At 34.5% G+C, this 24,011-nt stretch overlaps 1 protein-coding gene across 4 annotated transcripts in view; it reads right to left on the bottom strand.

Annotated features, from left to right (window-relative positions):
• The window catches only part of LOC106879982 (potassium voltage-gated channel subfamily KQT member 1), a 266,966-nt gene that overhangs the window by 95,268 nt on the left and 147,687 nt on the right, over positions 1–24,011 (bottom strand). For all 4 annotated transcript variants that reach the window (XM_052975495.2, XM_089338860.1, XM_089338861.1 and 1 more), the window contains 4 exons: positions 22,495–22,573; positions 17,824–17,920; positions 12,867–12,995; positions 4,900–5,010 (listed from right to left, as the gene is read on the bottom strand). In XM_052975495.2, coding sequence (XP_052831455.1) covers positions 4,900–5,010; positions 12,867–12,995; positions 17,824–17,920; positions 22,495–22,573 — 416 coding nt within the window. The remainder of the gene's footprint in view (positions 1–4,899; positions 5,011–12,866; positions 12,996–17,823; positions 17,921–22,494; positions 22,574–24,011) is intronic.

The raw sequence follows: 24,011 nt of genomic DNA, 5'->3' as shown, positions 1-24,011 counted from the left end.
TTCATCATCATCCAGATTGTATATGTGGCATCAGAATAGCAAACAATATTCTAACCTGATGGATTTCCTAATGTTGTTCACAATATACAACCTTTCTTAAATTTAAGCTTAGATAATGCTTTATTACCTTTAAATATCATCTATATTTTATTTGGAAGTGCCCAAGAATGGCCCATTCTACAAACATCAAATACACTTCTGCATAAGTCTGCCAACATTATTTGACTTACAAGTCTTTTGCATTCAGATTCTCTTCTTCATTTAATTCATTGTTCTTCTTTAGCAACCTTCCTTTCTTTATTTATATAGGAGAATGGATGATGCACAGTAACTCCAATCTTGCACTGATTAACTTCAAATCCTAAATATTCACTGTACCACTCTTATTAAATGCCTTTTTCATTTCTGTAATCATATCTTTCTCAAACAGTTCATTTCCACAAAAGGCAAAATCATTCACATACATCATAGAACAACTATCACTTGTTCTTGTTGTACTATGACAAAGGTGAATCATTCAACCCATAGATGCATCTTCTTAGCTTCTACACTTGCAACTATGGACATACACCAGAAGGTAACTTAAAGGACATCTCCCTCTTCAATAATGGTAGAGAGGAATCAAAAAGTCTGCAATTGCCAATTCATAACTGCACAGCTCTTCTGAAAGCATGTTACAGACTGTTTTTAGAATACTTGAATCGTCTTTACAACCAAGTACAACAAGATGAGGCTTCATAACCTTTTTATCATCTTTGTGTTTTTCAGTAATCATCCCACTTTTTGATAAAGTTTCTGATTTACATAGGTCACACATATGATCCTTTGTATCTTGTATTTCTTTATTCTCAGTATCAATTCTTTCTTCTTCCTGCAGTGAGTGGGAATACATGTGCAAGCTCATCAAATTTAACAGTTCCTAAGTTACCCCTTCATTAATGAATGTGATTCCAGTTAATACAGATAAAATTCTTCATTTTCTTCTGTTATTCAGACAATGACTGTATTTTACTTTTGACTTCTATGTGTAATATAGTTTTTTTTTTTTCCACATCTATTATATTCCATTATATTTATTTCTGTCTGCTTTTTCAGTCTTGTTTTTTTTAAACAAATAACAATAACTTCTTCAATCTCCCAAACATCTTCCTGATCCAGAACCTCACTTTTCTTATTAGATGTACCTTCATACACTTTATTCACTACAGCTTCATCATTTGACATGGATGCATTCCATAAAATGCTCTATGCCTAATTAATACAAATTAACATCTCTGCCCAACACTCTAGAAATCATATAATCTGGTTTTCAATTTTACAGGCTCATGCCAAATCCAAACACAATCACTTTTAAAGTTCAACAACATTCTATCAGTGTTCATAGCTCTAAGGTCTAAAACAGTTCATTTCTACAAAATGTGAAATCATCAGTTTCCACAATATGAGTTTCAATATTAGCTCTGACACCTACAGTAACTGAAATTTAACCATTTTACTCAACTTCACCATCACTCTTCTAGAAACGTCTATTAGATTTGCTACTGTTATCTAAGTCTCTATTCTTATCACTCAATGTAGCCATAGATATGAAAGAAAGTTCACTAGCAATTAAACAAGAACAGGACAGAGTTGAACATTGCCATACCAACTATCAAAGAATCTTTTCTTTTGGTATTTCACTTTTCAATTTCTTTAATTTTGGTCCAATTAATTTCAAATTTGGTGTATTATTGTAGTTTTGTATGCTAATTATGGAAATTAAATTGATTTTTACCTTAAATTAATATATAAAAAGTTAATAGCATTCAAAGTTTGCAAATTTGGGGTAATTTTAGCCAATCAAAAGCCACAGAAATATTGGTGCCTGTTTCCATAGTAATAAGCCAAGATGTTGTTTAGTTTGGTTACTCATCTGTTGCCAACTTGTGTAACATTTTGTATATGATGGAGAAATTGAAAATCAAGGAGGATGCAGTTCATCAGGGAGACCAATGATCAAAAAGAGCACGCACAAAATGCCAGCTTCTAAATTTTGTTTTCTGATTGGGTAAAAAATTATCAAACATTTATAACGTTTTACAAAAATTTTTCTGGCACAAGTAAATAGCAACATCAAATTCAGTGTGAAAAATTACATCAATATACCAAATATAAAAATTTTCACTTAATTTCAAAATTTCAAAAAGTGAAGCCAAATAGAAAAGATCTTTCACAAGAATAGACACTTGTCTATCAGAGCCATTGATCAGAATATCTTTAAATAGTGTTTCACTATAACATTGAGTTATATATATATATATATCTTATCATAGTCCTTGATAGTATTAACTTGTTTTGTATTACAGTCTCTGGCAAAATGCTTAGTGGACTTAAAATATTATAGGGGTGGTAAGAAGTTGGCTTCTCAACCACACGGTTCCAGATTCAATCCCACTGCATAGCAGCTTGAAGTGTCTTCTACTATAGCTTTGAGCTGAATAAAGCCTTGTGAGTGGATTTGATAGACAGAATCTGAGAGAAGCCTGTAATGCATGTGTGTATGTGTGTGTGTGTGTGTTTATCCCCATTACTGCTTGACAACTGGTGTTGGTTTATTTACACCTCCATAACTTGAAGAGACTGAATAAGTACCAGGATTTTTAAAATATATACTGGGTCGATTTGTTTGATTAAACACTTCAAGATGGTGCCCCAGTATGGCTGCACTCCAATGACTGAAATAAATCAAAGATAACAGATAAAAACAGATTTCATGGTTTTTACCATCATTGATCATGGGATTTTACCAACTAACTACAATAAGACTAGCCGTTTCCACTTTATAAAATTATGTACCTCCTTTTCCTCTATAAGATATGCAACAATTAAAGTTTACAATGTCTCGAGAGTGTCTTTCATGCATTCATAAGTTAGATGAGAGCATGTGGTATATGACAGCTTTCCTTCTGAAAAAAGTTTTAAGGTACAAAAAGTCTTGAACACCTTTCGATAAAGTAATTTCGAAATGTGATGGTTATTTTATTAAAAAAATTAATATTGGATAAAAAAAAGTGGAAAGACTTCCACACGTCTCCACCCTCATTTTCTTCCAAATTTGTTTATTTAAAAAAATCTTTTTGCCAGAACCCCGTTTTCGGATACGGAGGTTCTGGAAAATTGACAAAAATCGGCATTGTTAAATTCGCCCCCTTTCCCCAACAATTCTTCAATTTTGACTTTTTTCCCCAACATTAACCCTAACCCTAAAACCATAATCCGAAACCTAAAACCTTAAAACCCTAACCCTAACTCTAACCCTAACCGTAACTACAGAAATGTTTTGAAATTTTTGTCCGAATCATAATGTCCGTATTTTTTGACATATTTAGAAAGAAAAAATTCTTTAAAAAAAATTTTACAAAAATGTTTGGAAATTTTTTTCAGAATCATAATCTCTGTATTTTTTTGCAGATTTGTATTCCCCGTAGCCGAAAAGAGATGTGGGGAGGGGTTGTGTCGAAAAAAGAAAAAAAAAAAATGTTTAACGGGTGGATTTGGGGGGGGGGGGAGACGGGCGGAAGTCTTGCTAAGAAAGTTTTCCAAATTTGTACCTGAAAGTTTTGTGTAAGAATAAATTAAAAAAAAAAAAACTCTCGTATTCTTCTCGCGAAGATATGTTTTAAAAAAGTTTATCTGAATTAAGTTTGAATTCAATGTCTGTACCAACATCAGCGAGTGATAAGTCGTGTAAACATTCACATATATTGTGAAGCGATGATAAGAAGGCAGCAAGGACATAATTTTGTTCTTGGCAAATTAGAGTAAATTGAGCAGAATTCTAGAGTCCATTTCGTGTATGATTCTATATTAGACAAAATCAGCAACTAAAATCTATCATTGAATCCAAGTGTGCCAAAGAAAGCTAGGCTAGAAATAACATTTATCACCATAAAGCCCTTTTATCTCAAACAGCGCACAACAAAAGTCAAGGGCAACAACTCATATTGACCTTATCGATACAAGGAAGACAAATCAATAGCTTGGATTCATTTTACTAAGCACAGATGAGTGGGAAGTTTTTGAACCTAGAGTGAAAGAGATGAAACAAAATTCTGTATGGCATCAGTCCAGCTATGTACAGGTTTTGAAACTCCACTGGTTTTGAAAATATGAAGGTATACCAATCAAAATAAAACTAAAAGATCAGCATTTATATTCAAACTACATGTATCATAAACCCACAGACAGTAGAGGAAATGCAATATGGTTGGACTGCTACGTAGTCACTGATGCTACAATTACAACCAATGCTACTGATGCTGCTGCTATTTTGTTATAAGCAATCGTAAGAAATACACTGTGTCACATTCAATGACGTAACTATCCTTAAAGACTAAAAGTGTTATGCTCAAACACAGGTGTGACATTTATACAGAACGCAGAAGATATAATGATGTTTTCTTTATACAGAGAGTCTAAATGAAAACTACAAGAAGTATTATCAGGATAATAATTCCATCTTTCTATATTAATAATTCCGTTGGACAAAATGCCTTATGATATATAGTTACATCACTTCAAAACTTGAGTTCAAATCTTATCAAGTAGATTGTTTTTCGTCCATTTGAGGTTAGAAAAACAAGTACTAGTCGATTATTGGTGGAGGTGGTGGGGTATCGATATAAGAAACTGTTCCTGCTACTAAAATATATGGCTTTATAACCATGCTGGAAATCAACATTTTTATGTTTGAGACTATATTTTATTAGGAAAGCTGAAGAGATTTGAGATGGAATTAATCAAAACAGTATAGAATGTTTAAATTTTTATACCAACAACAAGTAATATGCAAATATGTACAACCAGTCATTCTCTAAATTTGATACAGGGTTATATACAAATAAGCAATATGAAACTTACGGCTGGTAAGGCAAAGAATGATATTGCAAAAACAGCAAAGCAGGATGCAACTATTTTACCAAGCCAAGTTTGTGGCACTTTATCACCATACCCAATGGTCATCACAGTTATCTAGAATAGCAAAAAAACAAAGTAAGAGTTTCAAGACAATTCATGGTAATATGAAAATCATAGAAGAAAATCAATATTTAGTTTTTAATCAAACATAAGATTATAGTCATTGTCATCATCATCATCTGTAGTTATGGTTACTGTCACCAGCATCATTCTATTTGCTGTCTTTGTTTTTAATGTCATTATCTGTATTAAAAGTAAAGCAACATAAATCACTGAGGACAAAATTACATGGTTTTTCTGAGTTCAAATTTCACTAGTGTCTGTTTTGCTTTTCATCCCTCCAGATCGCTCTCATAAACAAATTTGTGATACTGAACCAACATGATGAAAAATTATTATTATTATCTTTATCATATTGCAATCATAGTCATTTTATTATCATTATTCTTATCATATTTGTCATCCTTAACTTAATTCTCATTTATGAAAGAATGTAAATGTTATATTAATTGCAGTTGTCTTGGACAAGTCATTTAGTTTGATCTGTTTTTGGTTACAACAAAAGAGAAAGAAATAAGTTGGTATAAATTCATTTGTCCATTTCTCCAAATATTAGTGAAGGGTATTACGTCATCCACAATGACTAGTGCAGTAGTATTATAGTTAGTTGCTACAAAGTGATGCCTTAGATAGAAACAACTACAAAGGTATTTAACTGCTGAACCAGGTCATGAATGTTATGGAGAGAGTAATAGTTCAATTGATTAGGAATAGAATTAAACTAGATGAGATGCAGTTTGGTTTTGTGTTTGGCAAGAGTACCATAGATACCATCTTCCTAGTGAGACAGATGCAGAAGTACCTAACCAAAAGTCAACCATTGTACTTGGAGAAAGCTTTTGACAGAATCCCTTACTCTGTTATCTGATGGTCTCAAAGGAAGTTAGGAGTAGACAAGTGTCTTGTCGGGCCGACCAAAGCCTTGTGAGTGGATTTGGTAGACGGAAACTGAAAGAAGCCCGTCGTATATATGTGTATATATATATATATATATGTGTGTGTGTGTGTGTGTGTGTTTGTGTTTGTGTTTGTCCCCCCAATATCGCTTGACAACCGATGCTGGTGTGTTTACGTCCCCATAACTTAGCGGCTCGGCAAAAGAAACTGACAGAATAAGTACTAGGCTTACAAAGAATAAGTCCTGGGGTCGATTTGCTCGACTAAAGGTGGTGCTCCAGCATGGTCGCAGTCAAATGACTGAAACAAGTAAAAGAGTAAAAGAGTAAAGAGTATCATTATAATCTAAAAGTGTTCATTGATGAGAAATATAATAGATAGCAACAACTGCTTAGGAAAGAAAGAGTCCTTAGTCTTAAAGTCTTAAGGCTTTATTTTTTACATGCAATTTTGGTTTATAGAATCTCTCAATACCAGCTTTATGGTCGTCACAAAACAGAGTAGTGAAATGGTACATAGTGATGTTTATCTCTAGTGCTTGCATGGAGTCATAAATTCCTTGGCGGAAAATTCCATGATTACTTATCCAAGGAATCTTATTAGAATTTTCCTTACACATCCTAGAATGCAAACAAAAAATCAAATACTTTGAGTTACAAGTTCATGGGGGAACTGGTCCATATTCATTAGCTTAAGCCAGAGGTGGCAAATGAGCATAGATTGTTTCTTTCCATGTTAGTATGTTGAATGGAGTTCCATATAATCTGGGTATGTGGCATGCTTAATCCTTTGAGTCCTGATCTCCTGAACCTTATTTTACCATATACCTGGCACTCCATGGGTGCTACAGTATAGAGCGGTGCTACGGTATAGAGAAAAATAAGCCATCCACCAGTAAACCAATGTTACGGGCTCAAAGGGTTAAGGCAGATTGGGTCCATCCAGTACTAGGAATCTTGACATCCTTTATACTAGCACTACTTAAAATACCTTATCTTCAATACTGGAGAGATAAAACTCATCAACTGATGATGCTCTATCCTTCTTAAGCACTTAAAGGCTATCTGTCAAATAATATATATACATACGTACATATGTACATGTGTATTGTACATATGTACACAGTATGTATGTTTGTATGTATGTCACTATTCAGTTTTATTTCAAGATTTCTTGCCAATAGAGAAAGAGCCAGTTTCTAACCTAGATCCAAGGCTTCATTGGAATTTTGTCAACATCAACAGGGTATTTTTGTATGTATGTGTGTATGTCATGCATATAGTTACATGTCTAGACATGCTCATATATACTTAAATGATAAACCTCTGGAAAGTTTTACAGATTTTTACAGTTCCAGTGAAAGCTTCAATTTGTAGTGTTTAAATCAACTTTCTTATTTCTGGTTTTGAGAAGTCTAATTTCTCAAGAATGGTATTTAGACAGTGTGTTATTGTTGTAATCCAATATTGGACTGTTGTAACGTCCACTCTGGTATAGCAATATAGTCAGTTAGACAAGTAAGACATGACTATCTATGATTGTCTTCACTGACTTCTTGACTTCCTATGTCACAGTATTTGTAATAGCTATCACATACCACTTGTCATGTGAAAGAGGTGTTCCATTATTATTAATATCCCTATAACATCTCCCCTTTTAAGTTTTTTTTTCTTAGGGAATGTAATTTTATTTTTCTCTATTAACAATCATTTTTACGTCATCCCACGTCCTTTTTTTTTGCATATAGTTACAAATTTAATATATTTTTCATTTAGCATCCACTTCCAGAAACTCCGTACTTTTTATTTGCCTTTTGCTTGTGCATCTGGGTTCATTATTTGTTGTGGCATTGGTACTTGAAAAGTATCATATAACCATTCCATTCATTCTTCAATTCTTTTGGGTTCACTCCCAATGAATTTTTTTAGTTGATTTATGTGTCTCTTATATACCCATTTTCTTCCTTTTACTAAGTATAGCATTTTTCCTATGCATTTGGTAACCACGCCATTTTTCTATCTATGTTTTCCTTTCTTATATGCCCTAATGAATACACTCTCACCAATTTTGAAATATCTTACTGTATTATCCATTGCAATTTTTCTCTTCCCTCCAGGTAGCAATTTGTTGAAGACTGATTTTATTTTCCTCGCAAACATCAATCTGCTGGTGACATACCTGCCTGTGTGTTTTGGATTTTGCATCACTTGGTATACTCTTAGGATTTGTTGCAGAGCTACCTCATCTGTGACTTCCTTATTTGACTTTCTTCAGGCTCCCTTGAATTTTGGTTGACAATACACTACAAATCCCTTGAACATATCGACAAAGTGTTCTGCTTGTCTGTTAGATCTGGGATGGTATGGCACAGTAGCTACATGTTCTACAGCGAATGTTTTATACAACCTTTTAAACTCAAAAGACACAAATTGCACTCTATTATCAAACACTATAGTGTCTGGGATACCAAATCTCGCAAACAGCTCATGTAAAAAATGTGTCACTGTTGAAGATGTTGGTTTTTTTAAACTTACAAATTTTTGGCCATTTAGAGAAACTACTACCACTAAATAGTATAAACTGTTTAAGGGACCAGCGAAATCAATGTGTAGTCTCAACCACGGAACATCTACTTTTGACCAAGGTTCACTTTTTATCATCAGTAATTTTGCTGCTAAAGTACATCCTCTGCAGCCTTTCACTCAATTTTCGATTTCTCTATCCATTTTTGGCCAGTACACATACCTACACATTAAAGCTTTCATCTTTGAAATACCAGGATGCCCAACATGGAATTCCCCCAACATTTTCTTTTGCAGTGTTTCAGGTATTATTACTCTGTGTGCATACATCAGTACACTATCACAAATTGAGTATAGGTTTACGTCTTGATTTCATTTCACACCAATCCTGTCCTATCTACTTTTTCCTATCCATAGTATTCTTTTCATTTCTGTTATAAATTTGTCTTTTTCCACATTTCATTTTATGTCGTCTAGGGCCACCAGTACTTCATGTACCACATTCCACTTGACATTTTTTATTTTACATTCTGATCTTAATGCTGCAATTACCATATCTTCGAATGGCTTGCAGTGTTTCAATATCAGTCAGGACAAACCATCTGCATGCCCTAGTTTCTTTGATGGTAAATACCGTAAATCCTCGAGTATAGTCTGCCCTTGAGTATATACGCAGGGGATTTTTAGGGAGCTGTACCTCTGAAAAATCTAAACCTTCTGTATAATACGCACTCCTTCTCTAAGTTGAGTCATGGAGGTCTATATAACGTCCTTGGTTTGTAAACGTATATACGGTAATGTCCTTTATTATTATTGTATATATAACATAATGCAAACGTGTAGCTCTTTTGTGCACTTTGCAGAATATAAAGAAGTAACAGTAATAACGTCAGTGAAAAATAAATATAGCTTAAGGTATTAGCTTAAGGTATTTTCGCACCCGACATCACAAAATGCGTCTGAATAAACATTGCGGACAGCAAATAGATACTCGGACATTGCTTAGAAAATATATTTCATTTTTAACCTCATGTATAGTACGCACTAAGGATTTTGACCTTTAAATTTTGGGAAAAAAATGTGGATTATACTCAAGGATTTATGGTATTTCATTTTGAAATCATAATTCAATAATGTAGTGCCCCATCACTATAGTCTATTAACTGTGTGTGTTGGCATTCCTCTTTTAGAACCGTATATTGACAGTAGTGGGTGATGATCTTTTTGAAGATAGAAACTTCTTCCATGAATAAATCTATGGAATTTTTTCTCACCGAATATAATTGCTATATTTCTATTTGGCTGTAGTTCTTTTTTGCTGGTAATAACAATCATGATGAATGGGCTATAGCCTTTTTACTTCCATCGTCATATGTGTGCAGAAGCACTGCTCCTACACTGTAATTACTTGCATCTGTAGCCAATATAATATCCAGCTTCGGATCAAAATGCATTAACAATAAGTTTGATGTTAAAATGTGTTTTGATTCATCAAATACCTTCTAGCACTTATCAGTCTAGCACCATTTTGCATTGCATTTTTCTTTAACAAATCATTTAGCAGGGCCCTCACATTGTGTATATTGGGAATATAAATTTAGTAGTAATCTAATAATTCTAAAAATGCTTGTAGCATAGTGACATTATTCGGCGTGGGCATATTTTGTATCGCAATTGCTCTGGATGGATCTGGTTTCCGTCTGTTTTTATCTATTATCTGGCCAAGTATTTAATTTTTTTTCAGAGAGAACTTATGTTTCTCCTCACTTAGCTTAAAGCCTTATTCTCTTATCTTTTCGAATACCCTTTTTACATGTTCCACCTGTTGTTAGCATGATTTGCTTTTTACTACAATATTGTCTAAATAGGCAATAGCAAAATCACAGTCTGCCAGCATTATATCCATTACTTGTTGAAATATGGAAGGAGCCACTTTTACACCAAAAGGAAGCTGCTTAATTTTAAATAAGCCACAGTATGTATTAATGACTAATGAATATGAGCATTCTTCATCTACTTAGATTTATAAGTATGCCTCTGAGAGGTCTAATTTTGAGAAGAATTTCCCTCCATTCAATTATGCAAACACTTCCTCAGGACTCAGCAATGGGTAATTATGTGAGTTTAAGCAATCATTTAAACCTGTTGAAAAATCTGCACAAACTCATAACTTATTTTTCTTTTTTATGTAAACCACAGATGCTGCCCAGTCTGAGTGGTCCATCTTCTCAATTATTCCTAGGCTTTCAAGTCTTTCAAGTCCCTTATTTACCTGTTCTTGGCTTAAATACAGGTGTTGCACTACAATTTTTGCCTTCATTTTCATGTAGTAGTCCACTTCATCCGAGAATAAATCTTTTATTTCTTGTTTCAATCCCTCAGCCTACGACTGGACTGACTATATTCCCACACAAAACACTTATGGGCCTATTCCACAACTTGAACAGCTTCATTCACTCTGTGCCAAACAAATTTACTGAATTTTTTAACACATATACTTTTGCCATTTTCATTTGGTCATGAAATGTTACATTACACACAAATTCACATACAAAATACAATCTTTTACATGTAACACTATGTGCTACTTTTGTAGATTTACTTAATTTTAGCTTACTGATATACTTCCAAGTTTCTTCATTCAAAATGGTAATATCACTTCCAGTGTCTAACAGTATTTTTACTCTTATATTTTCAATTTTCACATTTACAAATTCCTTCTTTATCACATTACCATTTTCTTTTGACAACGTCTTGTTTACTCTATTTTTCTTTGTTCCAATCTTTTGTCATCTTGGTTTTACAGTGGTTTTACCATCTTAGTTTTCCACAATAGAAACATTCCACTTTCTTAAATGGGCAGTTTTTTCTCAGATGTAGACCGCTACATGCAAAACATGAGTTTGTTTCCTGATTTTTGTCCTGTTTGTACTGTATTTTAGTATACACTTGATTTCTATTCTGCCTTGTTTCGCACTTGTTTCATTTGGGAGCAATCTTTATGTTCAGTTTTTTCTGAGTCATGCCTTTTATTTACTATTCTTTCACACTCTTCTGAAACTTGTTGTAAAGTTTCTGTTTGGTTTTGTTCCAGTTTAGCGAGGATTCTTGTTCTTACTTCTGCATCTTTTTCTGCAGTTAGCCCCTGAGTAAATATCAGGCACTTGAACATGTCTGGTGTTAACTTCTCCAGTTTGAACTTTTTGCATTCTCTGTTAACTCTACCAGTATATGTGATGTAGTCCTCCTCATTGTTCTTTTCTAGGTTCAAACATTTCCAGCTTGTATTGAACAACAAGCTTTTTCTGCTAAAAATTTTACACAATATGTCTATTGTATTTTTAAAGTTTATGTCAGAAGGTGTTTTCGGGAGTATGTAAATGCTATAATGCGCATGTTCTCTTGCTGCCAGTCCTCTTAGGACTAGATGTATTTTCATATCCTTGTCCCAATCTTTGCACTCTCTATTGAGGATCTATTTGTATCTTCTATAGTATGCCTCAAAGGTAACTCCTTCGTCTGGTTCATACTTAAATTCCGTTATTGAGTTTGCAACATAATTTGGCAAGAACATCTTTTCAGCATTTTTAGACAACTTACTATTCATTAATTGCAACATTTGTTGCTGTAATAGTAATCATTGTTGTTGTTGCTGTAATTACTGTTGTTGTTCTTGCAGTTGTTGTTGCTGATATAGCAATTGTTGTTGCTGTTTTTGCAACTCAAGCAAACTGGCTAACAATTCTTGCATAGTTTTATGATTTTGTATATTTTAAAATTTGCACAAAAAACTTTTGTGAGTTTCATAACTTTGTATGAGTTTGTTTAATCCTTGTGAGTTTGTTAATTCCTCATCGCCACTGTTGTAATCTAACGTCAGATTGTTGTAACATTCACTCCGGTAGAGCAGTATAGTTAGTTAGACAAGCAAGACATGACTACTTATGTCTGACTTCGCCGACTTCTCAATCACTCAACTTCCTACATCACTGTCTTTGTAATGACTAGCACATACCACTTGTCATGTGGGAGGGGTGTTCCATTATTATTATTATTATTATCCCCCATACTTGTATGTATGTATGTATGTAGGCATGCATGCATATCTGTGCTTCTTGTTTTATTTTTCAAATTTCTCACTAATGGAAAAAAATCCAGTTTTTAACCCCAAAACAAGGCTCCTTCTTTGGAATTTAGATAACATGAATGGAATATGCATGCATGTATGTTTATATGTATATACACACATATATATGTGTACAAGTATAGATATCATTACTTGTGTAGATCAGTATGGTCTGACTTATGTATCTGTATACATACATATATTTGCAGGTCTATACATTTGTTTACGAATTTACTAAATGCTTAACTTCTGGAATGTTTTTCATATTTTTACAGAATCTTTAATGACTATTTATGTATACTTACAACTCCCCACCATAAGGCATCAGCATAGCTGGCAAAGTCTTTTTTACCTTCTTTCCTTTCTGCCAGGTAGACAAAATAGGATGAGAAAATCAGACCTAAAAATCCGATATATAGGGTAGTTATCAACTCCTGAAAATATATATAAAGAAAAAGAATAGAGACCAAAAGTTATAGTTTGATAGTTTTGTTTGTGTATATACTTATTAAATTAAATAATAACAATGCAAATAACAATTTTTTTTCCTCTTTAATCTTCCATGTCTTAAAAATAATGAATTGTACATATAATGGAATAAATTATATATATAATTTATTATATATAAATATTCGAACGAGACCTTCGAAGACCGAAGTGGAGAAGGGTTCCGTGCCAACGGCGGTCGAGCACGGGTCAGTCGGTCCTAAGAAGCGGGCGAAAGCTTCCACGAAAGGCGCCGGATCCGTCACGAAAGCGATTGTAGCAAATAATGGATAAATTCATTAAATTATTTAATATGACTCCCATGAAATTTTCTAAAGTCAAATACCTCTACACTTGACTGCTTATCACCCCTCAGAAGATTTAATGAAATGTATACAGTTCTATATTTAAGAGAAGAGGAATTATGTACATTATTTACATTATTTACAATTGACAGATATTTGTCCTCATCTTGTTTGTTGTTAACACAACGTTTCGGCTGATATACCCTCCTCTTGGGGAAATTTCGAACCTGGGTTCTCATTCTTAAGGTACTTTTCGATGTTATTGTTATTATTATTATTATTATTATTCAGGTCACTGCCTGGAATCGAACTCGGAATCTTGGGGTTAGTAGCCCGCGCTTTTAACCACTACACCATATGGCTGTGGGCCATTATGGAGTGAATTTAAGGGTGTATAAATCTAATATTTTCCTATCCTTCCTTAATACCGGTTCCCATATGCTTTTCATATCTGCACTCAGTCTGCTTAGGAGGTTGTTGTGTCCTAGCATATGTGCTGCTTCTTTTAGTTCTCGTATTTTCCAGTGGTGTTCTCTGTCTATTATTTTAACTTCATCCCACAGGGGGAGGTGGTCTCCATTTTTCCATACATGATCAGCTATACCCGATTTATCAGTATCTCCCCATGTCACAGCTTTGCGATGTTCCTCTACCCTTATTTTGAGTGGGAGGTATGTTTCGCCTTTGTATCACCTACCACAGCTGCATAGGATAGAGTTCACACAGTTCTTAGTCATATTCTCTTCTATTGGTGGTTTTTCTCAAAGAAGATATTTGCGAAGTGTTGTATTACTCTTGAACACTGTCCTGATGTCATATGGGCCACATATCTTTTGTATCTTTTCAGAGAGACCTTTCACATAGGCTAGACAGACTGTGGACAGTTTATCGGTTTCATCCTCTCTTTTCTTCATAATTGGAGTGGAGAGTATGCTTTTGGGGTTGTTGTTGCTTAATAGATTGTTACTGAGATTGATCATTTCTTCGTGGTGTGTATCACGATCGCTACTTATATTCATTGCTCGATGTTTTAGGCATTGAGCAATCCCTCTCTTTACACTGTATGGATGGTGGGAATTGAAGTTGAGGTATCGTCCAGTGAAGGTCGGCTTGCAGTATACGGATGTCCTGAATCTATACTTGGTGCATGTTATTAATACATCCAGGAATGCTAGCTGATTGTCTTTTTCTTTTTCCATTGTGAACTGTATGGATGGCTTTATTGAGTTCACGTGATCTAACAGCACTTGGACATCTTCCTGGTGGGGCCAGAGTATGAAGGTATCATCAACATATCGCAGCCATAGGGCTGATTTTAGTGGTGTTGATCCTAAAGCTAAATTCTCAAAGTATTCCATGTATATATTGGCTATTATCGGTGATAATGGTGAACCCATAGCTAAAGCCTCTTCTTGTCAATATATATCTCCTTTGAGCTAATTTCTCCTTCAAGTAAAACCACTAATAGAAGAGAGTATGACTAAGAATTGTGTGAACTCCATCCTATGCAGCTGTGGTAGGTTATACAAAGGCGAAACATGCTACCCCCTCAAAATAAGGGTAGAGGAACATCGCAAAGCTGCGACATGGGGAGATATTGATAAATTGGGTATAGCTGACCATGTATGGATAAATGGAGACCACCTCCCCCTGTGGGATGAAGTTAAAATAATAGACAGAGAACACCACTGGAAAATACGAAAACTAAAAGAAGCAGCACATATGCTAGGACACAACAACCTCCTAAACAGACCGAGTGCAGATATGAAAAGCATAGGGGAACTGGTATTAAGGAAGGATAGGAAAATATTAGATTTATAAGCTCTAAAATTCACTCCATAATTGCCTACAGGCATATAGCACAGTGGTTAAGAGCGCAGGCTACTAACCCCAAGATTCCAAAGCTATCCCCTATTAATTATATATCTGCTTTTTAGCATAAGGTTTGCAAGCTCTAAAAGGACTATGATAAACTTAAAACATCTCTTTACTTGGCTGTGTTTAACAGTGTCCCAAAAGTTTGATAAGAACTACACTGATAGCAACAGCTTATTTACAAACATTGATCTAGGCCAGAGATGGGCAACCTTTTTGAGAGTGTATACCAAAACTGGTAAAATCTCTGACACAAAATTCTTCCATGTGCCAACCAAATATTTTTGAAAACATATTAGGCTACTTGGGTTTGTTAAAAACTTTTTTAATAAATGATAAAAAAAAAGATCACCGTAGAGTAGTAAAACACAGTATATAATGATGGAAAATGTATTAATTCACCTTCAAAGTTACATCTAAACAACAATGAACTTTTGCTACTTTCAAAAGAAAACATCAGTCAAATGAAACACCTATTTGACAGAAAACTTGCGGATTCCTTTCGATATACATGTATATACAATATTATCAGTGGGACTTCTGCTGCTGCATCACTGATGACAGAGATTTTGCACCGGGTTTATATTTCATAACCTTCAGAGATATGCATGCACTACAAGTTTCATCTGTCAGGTTACTTCTATTACAAAACTTATCAAAGTTCATCACTGAGAACAAGGATTCACAGGTATATGTTGATGAAAACATCGATATTAGTGCTGTTGCAAAGTTTTTTAAACTGGGAAAATTTTCTGAAATGGCATTCCAATTCCTTAATTCATTTTCTGCATTCCTCTCTGGTACTCCTGTCTCTAAATCACTTTTTTCAATATTTTCTAAGTTAAATCGAAGGTCCAATAAATTTTTGCTTCCAAAAATTGAGCTACTTTGAAATTCAATCAACTGCATTTCAAAATCAACCATGTCTATCCATGAAAGCATTTGTAAGTTCAGTTCTTCCAGTTTGATAATGTCTGGAAACTTAATGAATTTTGCTGCCTCTTCCAGTTCCCTGAATTTAGCAAGCCTTGTAGAAATCTGCTCAACAGTTGACTCGATAATGTTTACAAACAGTTTTTGAAGACATTGGTGCTCTGTTCTGTTGTCGTTTGAGAGATCATTGATGTACTTCTTTATGTTTGGAAAGTATCTAAATCTTTCATTGTCCACATCCCTCTTTAAAACTTCTAGTTTCATTTCAAAAGACTTTATGTAAGTAAACATAACATCAAGTGTCGTACCAGAGTCCTGTAATTTAACATTCGAGTCATTCAAATGTTCACAAACATCTGCGAAAAAACACCAGTTTACAAACCCACATGATGTCAGACAATTCTTGATAAGAAACATGCTGGTCATTCAAAAAGAGTTTTATCTCATTTAAGCAGTCAACAAATCGTTTCAGAACCAAACTTTGGCTAAGCCATCGAACATTGTTAATCCTAATACCTTAACTTAAAATGTGCTAAATGGAAATAAATAGTAAGCAGGCATATAGACATAGCGATGGCAGTTTGGTGAAGAAGTGTGGGTTCTGTCCCAGTGCATGATATCTGGGGCAAATGTTTTACAGCCATAAGTTGATTGATACCTTATGTGTGGAGTGTGGTAAGCAAAAACTATGCAGAAGTTGACCATATGTGTGTGTGTGCTTGTGTTCAAATATGTGTTTATGTTGTCTCTCTATGTCCTATATGACAACTAGGGGTGGATAAAACAAAAACCAGAGAAAAATAAGTTCTGAGGTCAATATAATCAATTAAACTCTTGAAGGTGGCACTACTGAACAACCATTGTTCAATGACCAGTAAAAGCAAGGCATGAGCACGTTGGACAATTGCCTGGGGGCCCCATGGGTCCAGGGGCCAAATTTTAATCTGTATATTTCATGATTTGCTTTCATTAAATAAATAATATAGGCCCAGTGCATTGCTTTGCCAGGAGATCTGTAATAATGCAAAGATGGCTCTGAGTAAAACGAAAGCAGTAGAGAAACCAAGCATATTCTTAAATATCATCAAGTGAAGAGAAGTACCACATTGAATAACATTATGTAAGCCTTGTCAAAGCAATTGTTAGGATTGAAACTAACTAAATATCATAAACATGTAGTTGAGTATACTTTCATGTTTGTCACTTTCTCACCCAAATAGAAAAGGTTGGCAAAAATGGTGATAATAACGATATTTCTAATGACTATATATGTTGTTCTATGTATTTAAAGTTATGTAAAGTGGAGGATTATATGATATTACTCATATCTTTCCTCAGATTATCAGCAATGATATAAAATTATTTAAAATAGAAACTGAAATTGGTAATTGTAATCACCACATGAGAAATGGTAAAACACCAGATTATTTGCAATATTTAATCTCAACCCACTAGATTTCAAATCCAAATCCTATTATGGTCAACATTGCCTCTCATCCCTCCAGCATCAATGAATTAGGTACATGTCATGTATTGAAGTCAATTCCATTGATAATACTTTGTCCTTTAATATGAGTCAATGTTAAAAATCAATAATGAAATGTGGTTTTTACAGACTTGAAAGTTATTAACACATTTTGAAAATGTTTCACAAAATACATACCTGCCGATGCAGGTATATCACAGAACCAAGTAATCTCCATGTCCCTCCTTGTCTGTCAACATGGAGCATACGAAGGATTTGCAAGAAACGAACTCCTCTGAAAATTTAAAGATAGTTTTTAAAAACCTTGAAAATAATATATATATATATATATTTCACTTAGGCATTGAGATGCTAATAACCTGGTCTTAAAACTCAATATACATATGCTTCAGTACAAAGTGTCAGTCAAGTACAGAGCAGGAATAAGAAATTGGGATGACAAAGGTATAAATAATTATGTTATGAATTTCATTAGCTTGCAACTGTTTCTGCTATGAGGTGCAATGCACTCATAGCTGAGTGCCTGAGTATCACCCTACAGTTTCGTCAGTGCTTCAACCATGAAGTGTAATTTATTTAGGAAAACATTTACATGAATGTATATAAATAGAAAAGCATTATACATATATGTAAATATTTTTGCAAATAAATAGCACTTCATGTTTGAAGCTCTGATGAAGCTATAGGATAATATTCAAGCACTCAACTATGAGTGTATTGCAGAAACAGCTGTAAACTAATGAGGTTCATAACATAATTGCTTATTTCCTTTATCATCCCATTTTATTATACATACATACATACATACATACATACAGATGTGTATGAGTCTGTTTGATACATATACATACATACACACACACATATGTACATACATACATACATACATGCATGCACACATACAATCACACACACACACACGAAATTATATATTTAAAATAAAAAGCAACAATGTATAAATTTCATGTATAGTTCACAATAAAATCGTCTTCTACAGCTGTTTTAATGGAATAAAACATCAAAGTTCAAAGAGTGCTTTTTACATGTCACCAGTACAAGTGCCAGGTATGCGACACTACACTGGCCATGACTACAATTTCACTTGGCTTGACAGATTTTCTCAAGCCCAATGTTTAAAGGGTGCTTTTTATGTGCTATGACTGCGATTTCACTTGGCTTGACAGGTCTTCTCAAGCATGGGACATCGCCAAAGGTCTTAGTCACTTGTCATTGCCTCCATGAGGCCCAACATCTGAAGATCATGCTTCATCACCTCATCCCATGTCTTCCTGGGTATACCTCTTCCACAGGTTCCCTCCATAGTTAGAGAATGGTATTTTTTCACACAGCTGTCCTTCTCCATACACATTACATGACCATACCAGTACAGTCATCTCTTTTGCACACCACACCTGATGCCTCTTATGCCCAACTTTCTCTCATGACATTTACACTCTATTGTACATGCACACTGACATTGCACATTCAGCAAAGCATACTAGCTGCATTTCTTTCAAGCCTTTGCAAGTCCTTGGTGGTCACAGCTCATGTGTTACTGCCATGTAGCATGTATTATGTATACATGCACATTAAGTATGATATACAGAGTGAAAATGTCCAATACAAATGTACTGAATGAGGCTGGAACCAACAGTGAAGGTCTTTTGCCCAGCAGGTACCCTGTGGTTGATCAGTGCAGGCTCAATTATCGTTCAGAGACTGCTTACACCCAAAGTCAGAGACAGAGAAAAGGGTAGGATAAGGAAGTAAATTGAACAGCAATTGAATGCTGGATGAGAAGTGAACCCAGTGGAAATGGATTATGAAAACACATGAACTCAAAATGGAATGAATATAAAGGAAATGGGAATATGAGGGGGTACCCAAAAGTAACCAGAAACCTTCTCTGTAGGACAAGCCCATTGTAGTTCAGGCTTTTGCCACTAGAAGCCACTTGATGTGGCCCCCAGGCATCAGTCTGCCAACCAGCGTTGACCAGTGAGGTCATACTGCCACATGGTGTGTCTTTGTTTTGCAGTGCTTCTCTCCTGTTTGTTGATTTTTGCAATGGTTGAAATGAAGGAACAGTGTGATTCTGTGAAATTCTGTTTTCTGCTGGGTAAAATAGTGGCCAAAACAGTTGTCATGCTTCAAACAGCTTACAAAACCACTGCCATGAGCAAAACACGAGTTTATGAGTGGTTTTCACAGTTTAAGAATGGTCACTTGTGTCGCTTGAGGACCAACCTTGTTCAGGGCAACTGTTGAACTCCCGAACAAATGAAAACATCATGAAAATTCATGAACTTATCTTGGAGGACTGTCACTGAACAATTGATAAATTTGTTGATATGATTGGTGTGTCTTGGAGCTCCTGCAAAAGAATTTTGAGTGAGGAATTGCGAATGAAAAGAATTGCAGCAAAATTTGTACCTCGCTTCCTCACGAAAGATTAACAGCAGTCATGGCTGAATGCATGTCATGAACTAAAAGAACAGTTGGAAGTTGATCTGGACCATTTTTCAAAGGTCATCACTGGAGACAAAAGCTGGTAATATGGAATTTGCAGATGTGGAAGAGGTGAAGGAAAAATGACAGAGGTGTTAAAAGGTATCACTTTGCAAGAGTTCCAGGAGTGCTTTGAACAATGGAAAATGCACTTTGACTGATACATTGCTTCAAATGGAGAATACTTTGAAGGCAATAAAAGTATAAACATGCAAAACTAAGTAAATAAGATATATTGCAAACTTCTGGTTTCTTTTGGGTACTCACTTGTAGAGAACCCAGTAGAACTGTTACAAAAGGTTTGCCTCCTTGGCATGACCAAAATCATCAGGAAAATAGTAGATAGTTGAAAAGAACAGATTGCATGGTACTGTAGGCTGCAAGTAGCAAGCCTGAGATGCATGCAAGACTCCAGGAATTCCAACAAAACCTAAGTTAAAATAATAATAATAATAATTATTGTTGTTGTTGTTGTTGTTGTCACCGTTATCATCAGTGAAGGTGATTACTGGAAACATGCAAACGCTTTTGTATGTCATTATGTCAAACGAGGTTACAGTGAATCACGTTTAAAGAAAATAGCAAATGAAATAGCTAAGATTATCAAAGATAGTCAAACCTACACGCAAAATTTTAGCAAAAGAAATACAATAGATGATAGAATTCCTTTAATGATTAGCTGGCACCGACATTTCGCTGGCATTTCAAAAGTGTTGCATGAAAGATACCAGCATGTGGTGAAAAAATATCCCCGTTTCAAACAGATATTTCCTCAGCCACCCATTGTAGCCTTTAGACGGAATAAGAATATAAGAGAATTATTGACCTCTATATCTGACTCCAAGAAAACGAACATTGGAGTATCTGCACGCTGTACCTTAAAGAACAGCTGCAAGAGAGGTAAGCCCTGTTCATTGTGCAACAACATGAGAGAAGTGAAATCCATCAGAAATCATAACAGAAATGTTATGATTTATACAGAAGGTGGAACATGTAAAGGTTCCCATTTGGTGTACGGTGCAGAATGCACGAAACACAACTTAATTTATGTTGGTTGTACAACAGAACGATTAAACAAAACATTTAATGAGCACAGATTCGACATCAGGCACAATAATAGTAGCTCAACAGAACTTGCTGAACATTTCGTTTCAAGCGGCTGCAATTTTAAAGAAAACTTGAAAGTGCATATTCTCAGAAAATATTCTGAATCTGCCCCACTTTCACTTCTCAGAATATATGAGGAGAAATATGTTTGCGGGTTATTAACATCACGCCTTGGAGGAATGAATAAGATGACAGGAGAATATCATCAAATTTATACAAAACTGTTTGATTAAATATTCTTCTTTCTCTCTTTTTCTTTCCTTTTTTTTCTGTCGTCTTCTTTTTTTCTATTTTTTTTCTGTCTTTTTCTTTTCGCCTGATATCAAATTCTAACTTAAAATCTGATGATACCATTCCATCAACGTATGGACGCTGGTTGCTCTCGTTCATACTTTACATTTAAATTTCTGTAATTTTGAATTTTTATCACTTCTTATTTTGAACTTGACAAAGACAGACGTACTGTTGAAATATCGTTCAACTAATAAAATATCTTACAATCGAATCGCGCTCTTCATCTTGACTAATAATAATAATAATAATAATAATAATAATAATAATAATAATAATAATAATAATAATTTCAAATTATGGCACAAGTTCAGCAATTTCGATGGATGGGATAAGTCAATTGTATCAACCCCAGTGCTCAACAGGTACTTATTTTATTGACCCCAAAAGGATGCAAGGCAAAGTTGGCTATGGCAGAATTTGAACTCAAAAAGTGAAGATGGACAAAATGCCGCTGAGCATTTTGCCCGGCATGCTAATGATTCTGTCAGCTTGCCGCCTTTTTAATAATAATAAGAGCACTCAGAGAGTGCAAACCTCCACCAAGGAAACACCAATGTCCTCTCAACGATTAACCGGAGATGATTTTTAAAATGAGAATATCTGAAATAAACTCGACTACTCTCACAAACAAGAATACTAAAAATGAACCTGACCGCTCTCAAAAATTAAGGAAAAAACAGGAAAAATAATCCAGAATCCTTGTCTGGTGCTGGATTGATCCCAAAATCTAATCAGTTTGTGCTAGTCTCAAGGCCAAACATCCCTAAAAATTTCATCCAAATCTATCTAGTGGTTTTTTTAGATATCATGTCCATGGACAAACAAACAACCAAACACAACTGAAAACAATACCTCCACCTTAGTGAAGGTGAAGGTAAGAATAATAATAATAATAATAATAATAATAATAATAATAATAATAATAATAATAATAATTACCGGATGGCAGAAGTGGCAAATACTTGTCCTTCGGAGCCTATAAGAAAGACGACAATCGATGCAACAACAACAATAAAATCTGCAAAACAAAAATAAAATAAGAATCAGTATCAACTAATTCAGGAATTTGTTAAATATAAAAAGAATTTTTATGCATTATGTTAGCTTATAAAAGTGTGTTGAAAGTTTAATCAATAGGACACTGAACAAAATATCAAGAGGTCAGATGCTTGTATGTTGTGACTACCACACTGTTGTGACAGTAGCTAAAATACTTAAATATGAATGGTCGTCGTAAAAAAAAAATTGCCAGTAGAATAGATATCTTAGAGTATCCTTTCATCTATGCTGTGAATTCTATTCCTTTGCTGAAATTTTATAAAATTAGTAACAGTTATACCCTAGGACCAACTGAATTAACTATGCTACCCAAAAAATATTTAGCTTTGCTGCAAATCTAAAAAAGTTTTATTATGGTAAAAATTTGTTCTTCTCATGCCCTATTTTGTGTCAAGTGAAAGAGTAAGATAACAGAAATGCTTATACTTCAAGACCAGTGGTCCTCAACCATCTTTTGCCTAAAGACCCCTTTGATTCCTATTTTACTCTGTTGGACCCCAGTGTTAAAAAAATGCTATTATATTTTCATAATTAGATATTAAGAATATTATGAAAAAATTAAGATATTTGGTTTATTGTAAATGTATGACCAGTTTATTACTCTTTAACTTTAACTACAAAATCTTATATAGAGCCCCAAGGGTTATACGGACTGTGGATAAGAACCACTACTTTACAGTGATTAGTATTTCCTTTCTTTCAGTTCTTGTGTGAGAAAAGACCCTTGCCCAAAACACTAGATTCTATTTCAACTAATATATTTCTATTTTCCCTTTTAATCTGATTCATGCTGACATAAACTACCTGTGACGATATAATGATGAGCCAAAGTTGACAAAGTAATATGAATCAAAATTATTAATCATCATATAGGCGCAGGAGTGGCTGTGTGGTAAGTAGCTTGCTTACCAACCACATGGTTCTGGGTTCAGTCCCACTGCGTGGCACCTTGGGCAAGTATCTTCTACTATAGCCTCGGGCCGACCAAAGCCTTGTGAGTGGATTTGATAGATGGAAACTGAAAGAAGCCCGTCGTATATATGTATATATATATGTGTGTGTGTGTGTTTGTGTGTCTATGTTTGTCCTCCTAGCATTGCTTGACAACCGATGCTGGTGTGTTTATGTCCCCGTCACTTAGCGGTTTGGCAAAAAGAGACGGATAGAATAAGTACTAGGCTTACAAAGAATAAGTCCCGGGGTCGATTTGCTCGACTAAAGGTGGTGCTCCAGCATGGCCACAGTCAAATGACTGAAACAAGTAAAAGAGTAAAAGAGTAAAGAGTATATATTCATTGTTACTTCAGAAAGAAAATGCCATCTGTGTTACTTCAAAAATACAAGATAAAGTAAGAACAGAAAAGTAAGTCTATTTCAAAATATTATTTTCCACTCAA

Source organism: Octopus bimaculoides, chromosome 21, assembly GCF_046866305.1.
Source record: "Octopus bimaculoides isolate indiv1 chromosome 21, ASM4686630v1, whole genome shotgun sequence".
In the NCBI taxonomy this organism is placed as follows: domain Eukaryota; kingdom Metazoa; phylum Mollusca; class Cephalopoda; order Octopoda; family Octopodidae; genus Octopus; species Octopus bimaculoides.
Note: the sequence above shows the minus strand (reverse complement) of the source record. Positions and strands in the feature narration are given on the sequence as shown.